At 40.1% G+C, this 6,000-nt stretch overlaps 1 protein-coding gene across 1 annotated transcript in view; it reads right to left on the bottom strand.

Moving 5' to 3' along the window:
* Positions 1 to 1,857: 1,857 nt before the first annotated feature.
* Positions 1,858 to 6,000, bottom strand: part of BARX2 (BARX homeobox 2) — a 77,444-nt gene continuing 73,301 nt past the window's right edge. The window contains exon 4 of the mRNA XM_075603335.1: positions 1,858 to 3,885. Coding sequence (XP_075459450.1) covers positions 3,586 to 3,885 — 300 coding nt within the window. The 3' untranslated portion in view covers positions 1,858 to 3,585. The remainder of the gene's footprint in view (positions 3,886 to 6,000) is intronic.

Below are 6,000 nucleotides of genomic sequence, written 5' to 3'. Positions count from 1 at the left end.
ATCCCATTAGTGCTGGTTCAACTACAAGAGTTGCGGACGCCATCTTGGTCTGGAGAGCAGACCGTACAGCAGAGCAGAGTGTTGGCGCAAGGCTGGAGCAACACTACGGACCCTTTGTGAAGTGGTGTGGTCACCGCAGTGACCGGGAGGTATTGTTAGTCATTAAGTGCACCTACACCGGTCACCAGGCGCTGATCCCGCCTCCCACTAACTAATTGGGGGCACTAGTGTGCCAGTAAACTATGCAATACAACTACTAGTTGTCGGACATACTCCTTAGGAGAGTGGCAGAGCCACCTGTGTACAGGACATTAACCCTATAAAGGTGTGGCCGAGCCACAGTGTGTAATGGTTGATTATAAGGTGTAAGGGTTCTATGCATGTTATGTGAATGTTGCATTATCGTATTAGTTAGTATCATAGTAAAAGGTTGCTTGTTGCACAATACAGTTGTTATGTTTCTTGCTCAGGGTAGATTCTCTACAATGGGGATCCTGGGTAAGTGGAGGCGCTGCACCATGATAAGAGAGGGTAAGACCCCAGGCTCCCAAAGAGCGGAGGCTTAGAGCTCCTGGAGCCACAGGTAAAACACAGCATTAGTAGTTCCTTTGTGCAGGGGTTCACAAAAAGGGCTACAATTATTTAACCAGACATTAAAAATATTATGGTGGGTAAAAAAGGGACAAAAACCCTCCACCATACAGTGTGCATGTGTCAAACAGGTTTGCAACCCTGTCTTTCCCCATTATAGTTTAGCAAACAGTCTACTGTAGCCAGGAATTCTGGTAATGACATGCAAATGAGCAGAGTGTGTTGTTCTTTACTTCATATCCATTGTAACATGGACCTTTAAGCTTGTGTCTGCCGTATTACAAAGACAGCTGTTTCAACCTTTTGGGTCTAATCAATACAAGGTTGTAAAGGATTTGCCAACTGTGGCATAAAAACAGCACCCAGTGTGCAGTGTACTATAGCAAAGGAACATGTCATTCAAATAAATACTATTTCTTTTTCCTACAAGTGGAGAAATGTTGTGTCCCAGAGATGCAGCAGTTGACATCCTTTTTCCTTTTCTATTCTTGTTTTTTCCTCTACCACCTGGCAACATAAACATTTAAGTGGCATCTTGAGATAACGTAACTACTAAAGCTAGGTTAAAACCAGTGTAATATAATGGCACCCGATTTATTAAATGAAACGTGTAAATGACGTTGAAGGAGACTCATTTTCTTTGATGGTGCGTTTTTTTGCACCAGTTTTGGAGCCAGCAGACTTTAGTAAAGAGTCCTCTGTGTGATATATAAACTTGTAGGGAATTACACAAGGATTTTCACAGCTCTGATTCTAGCCATCCTATCACACATCATTTTTTACATATTATTTTAACTTTTGTAATCACCTTCAACCAGAATGTTTAGGTGTAAAATAATCGGAATTAGAAGTTGCCTATTGATTTGGCATAGAATAATATTGTATATGAGCAGTTACAGTGTGTCAGAACTAAGGACTTGGAACACAATGGCATGGAATATTTAGAACCAACTCTTTCGATGTGTAATAAAATTGTTAGAAGCGATAATGTTTTCTGCACGCTACAATGCATTATTCTTAGGGTTGCCAATGACTAACTGTCACTGAATTATTGATATGTTTTCTAGTTAAACTGTGGATTGAACACCAAATAGTATCCCTGGTGGAAAACGTTGGGTTATGCATACAATAGAATGGCATTTCCATGGGAAACTTTCACATTTGGCCAATTATAGTGTTATATTCTGAAATGTAAGTTAGAAAGTTTCACATGTGTAAAAAAATGCTTGGTAAATGAGATGACATTGCCAAAGTCAGAGTCAAAGCATGAGTTTACTTTTTATTTTATTTTTCATTAAAAAATAAAGATACTTTAATATAAATTTTCTTCCCAAACAGGATTACATATGAGCAGAAAATAGAACTGGGGCTTACACACCAAACCCTTCAGTACCAGAGTCCCCTGCAAAGTTTTTGAGTGCACAGCTGTCTTTCTCATGTGTTAATGAGACATATATTACAGTGCATTCCTGTCATAATGTATATCCATGTTTTCAGGTTAGTTTATATCCCTGAGTTGTATAGCCAGAGAGCATTACAGAACTTGGGGTATCATTATGTAATTTGCCCTTACGGTTTGTGTAGCAACCAAGGTCTCTAATACATATTGCCACCACTTCCTCTGCTCCCTTATTGGTTGTCATCACATTATGTGCAATTCCAGGCACAAAGTTGATCCCAGAATGGAAGTTGTGTTTTCGGAAAGGAGGTTTGGGTCTAACATAATTTTTTTATAAAAGTGAATGCACTGTTCTTAGCAATAGATCAGCTAACACTACTGTTATTTTGTAGTTGCATTACAGTGGGTGGGAAATGTCTGTCATTTCAAATACTAGAACACATTTTACAAATACATGTGTATGTATGTGTTTTTATACACGTATAGTACATGTCCATTAATACTAGTAGAAATCACAATACGTTTTAAATAACTTAAACATAAGTGTTCATTTGAATATTAGAAAAATTATATCTTATTACATTTATGGACATGTTCACATACATACTCTTTGCTATGGGATCCAATGCCTTTACATACCAAGTTAAATTACCATACAGTACCATTATTTATCGAGGTTTCTTTATAGCAAAACTTTAGAAATTCCAATGAAAAAGTAACGATTGTGTGATTTGCTCCAGATTTCCACCAAGGATCCGCAGTACATATGAAAAGAGGTCTGTGCATCTAGGTAAAACTAGTGCAATTATGGGCCAAAAACGTGTGCCAAATGTATCCTAAAGCTTTAACTGGGATTTTTTTTTTTAAATGGATAAATCAGATCGTTTTCTTTCACTTAGATTTGCACCAGTAAAACTTTGATACCTAACCTCAGGTATATTCTGCTGAATGTCTCAATGCCCATTGTGTCTTCTTATATTTAGATTAGTGGATATGAAAATAACTCATGGAAAAAGATCACACAATCTGAGTTTAACCTACCAGGTCTCACTTTCCTACGTCTAGTGAATGAGACCCCAAGTTCTGAAACAGTGAAGTGGTTAAAGAAGCAACGTTCTGAAGATACTGATTATGTCCCTTTAGTTTTACAGCTTGTAACATGCAACACATAGGCACTTCATTTCAAGGCATTCCTAAGTGCATGCTCAATGGAGAAACAAACATAGGCACTTCATTTCAAGGCAAGCTTTGTTTCCTCCACTCTGGATTTTTCTTTGCTTTCCATGGCAGTTCCTGGCCCAAAAATAAACACTATGTACACAGTCCAATTGTTTTACAAACACAGCAAAAAATCCCATTCATATCTACACATTAAGAGACTCCTCTTGCTTCAGTCCCAGAGATTCCCCACTCCGCCTTCTCCTACAGTACATGCCAGCGTTAACACCTTGACTTCTAGGTGAAGGGACTCAGGAGGAGGAGGATTCCTCTAATTATCATGTTCTGTACATGCACGGAGTAAACAGAGCACACATGGTGTTTCTCAGAGATATGCAGCATTTTGCATAGTTTGCTTTGTATCTGCTTTTGCCATTTTAGCTTGATGAACCACTTTCGCTTGGTGAGACTTCAAGATGTGGTGTGGGTGGCAATAGTGGTGAAAGTAACTCCGGACTCTTGCATTCCTCTTCTACATTCACCTCAAGAGCTTCTGGACTCTGCTCTTCTTCACCTGTCACTTCCTCTTCCAGCTTATCCCCAGCTGTTTCAAGCTCAGAAGCTTGTGTTAGCCTATTCAACTTCTCCTCCGCCTCAATTTCTTCAGAAGTCGGGATGGAATTTTTCTTGGGACGGCCTTTCGGCTTGGTGGGTGCCTCTTTTCCACCTTTGAGCACCTGTTTTGTAAATAAGGAAAATATTGTGGATTCATAGAAACGTAGAAAAGCAGAAACATCTAGAAACTTAGAAAGTGGTGTCAGTTAAAGGACATTATTTTGGCCCATGTAATCTTTCCATTTTCCATGCTTGTATTAAAATCAAGAAGTCTAGCAAATACCCAGCCATTATTTGAAGCTTCATAACTATATAGTTCCGTTGTATCTATCACAGGCCTTCTCTACCTGTATTTGCCAGCATGTCTTATGCTGGAAGGATGCGCCATCCATCTACTATTCTTTTAGTGAAATAGAAAGTCTGCACAATTCCAGCGTCTATCTCCCTCCAGTTTTAAAGCATAAATGCTATCCTGCTGTTTTTTTTAATTTATTTATTTAACTGTTGTTCTGATGTTTTTCACAAAAATGCGTCTCTCCTGTACCTCATTCATGACTTAACGATATTTGTAAGTTTCTGTCATGCCCATTTTTGTAAGGCTATATCTTTTATAGCCTTTAGATGTGAACCCTGGACAATCTTTTTAAACTACCCACACTGTGACTATGTCATTTAGGGGTAAGGCCCTTGAATTTTCTTTCTTTACAGAGTGATAGTACTTTTATAGGAATCCTAGACTTTAAAAAAATATATTTTTGTACATGGACGGTTTGGTATTGAACTACAGCGGTCAACAGACACAAGTCTATATTGTTTTTTAAGGGTTCTAGAACTTTTAGTTTAAATGTACAATTATGGCAGAGTTTTTCAAAGCAGTGTTATGTAATGGTACCTCTAACCTGCTCAGTGTTTTGATGATGAAGAGCATAAAGAAACATTTAAAGAAGCTCTCAATGAAACATGAGATTACGTAGTTACATTTTCCTAACTCTCCTCCTGCCTTTCTTGACTCTTTTTCTGCTATCTCGGAGGATGTGTCTCTGCTGATCTCTTCTCTCTCTACCACCTACCCTCTTGATCCCATTCCTTCACATCTCCTAAAACCTCTTGCTCCTTCTATAATGCCTATGCTCACACAGATCTTTAACTCTTGCCTCTACTCTGGTACTTTTCCATCCTCCTTCAAGCATGCAACCGTGATACCGTTGCTCAAAAACAGCAAGCTTGACCCTACCTGTCCTTATAACTATCGACCTGTCTGTCTCTTGCCTCCAAACTCTTTGAACATCTTGTATTCTCTCGGTTGCTACACTTTCTCTGAACACCTATTCTCTTCTAGACCCTCTACAATCTGGCTTCCGCACTGCTCACTCTATTGAAACAGCCCTCACTAAAATAACCGACGACCTCCATGCTGCCAAAGACAGAGGTCATTACACTCTGCTCATATTACTCGACCTCTCTGCAGCATTTGACACCGTGGACCACCCTTTTCTCCTCCACATTCTCCAAACTCTTGGTATTCGGAACAAAGCTCTATCCTGGATCTCCTCTTACCTCTCCCATCGTACTTTCAGTGTCTCTTTTCCTAACACCGCCTCCTCCTCTATCGATCTCTCTGTGGGGGTACCCCAGGGCTCTATCCTGGGACCCTTTCTCTTTTCTCTTTACACACTCTCTTTAGGTGACCTAATCACATCTTCGGTTTAAATATCACCTCTATGCTGATGACACACAAATTTACCTTTCAACCCCTGACCTTACACCTGCTATACAGACCAAAGTTTCTGAATGTCTCTCTGGAATATCATCCTGGATGACCATCCGCCGACTGAAACTTAACATGGCAAAAACAGAGCTCCTTATACTTCCTCCCAAACCTGGCCCTACTACCTCCTTCCACATTACTGTTGGAAATACGATCATTCACCCAGTAGCCCAAGCACGCTGCCTAGGGGTCACACTCGATTCCTCTCTCACATTCTCCTCTCACATTCAAAACGTTTCTAAAACTTATTGCTTTTTCCTCCACAATATCACAAAGATTCGCCCTTTCCTCTGTTACTCGTCTGCTAAAACACTGACTCAGGCCCTCATTCTCTCCCGTCTCGATTACTGCAACCTCCTGCTGTCCGGCCTCCCTGCCTCTCACCTGTCTCCCCTACAATCTATCCTTAACGCTGCTGCCAGAATCACTCTACTCTTTCCTAAATCTGTCTCCGCGTCGCTCCTCCTGA

This window comes from Ascaphus truei, chromosome 6, assembly GCF_040206685.1.
Source record: "Ascaphus truei isolate aAscTru1 chromosome 6, aAscTru1.hap1, whole genome shotgun sequence".
In the NCBI taxonomy this organism is placed as follows: Eukaryota; Metazoa; Chordata; class Amphibia; order Anura; family Ascaphidae; genus Ascaphus; species Ascaphus truei.
Note: the sequence above shows the minus strand (reverse complement) of the source record. Positions and strands in the feature narration are given on the sequence as shown.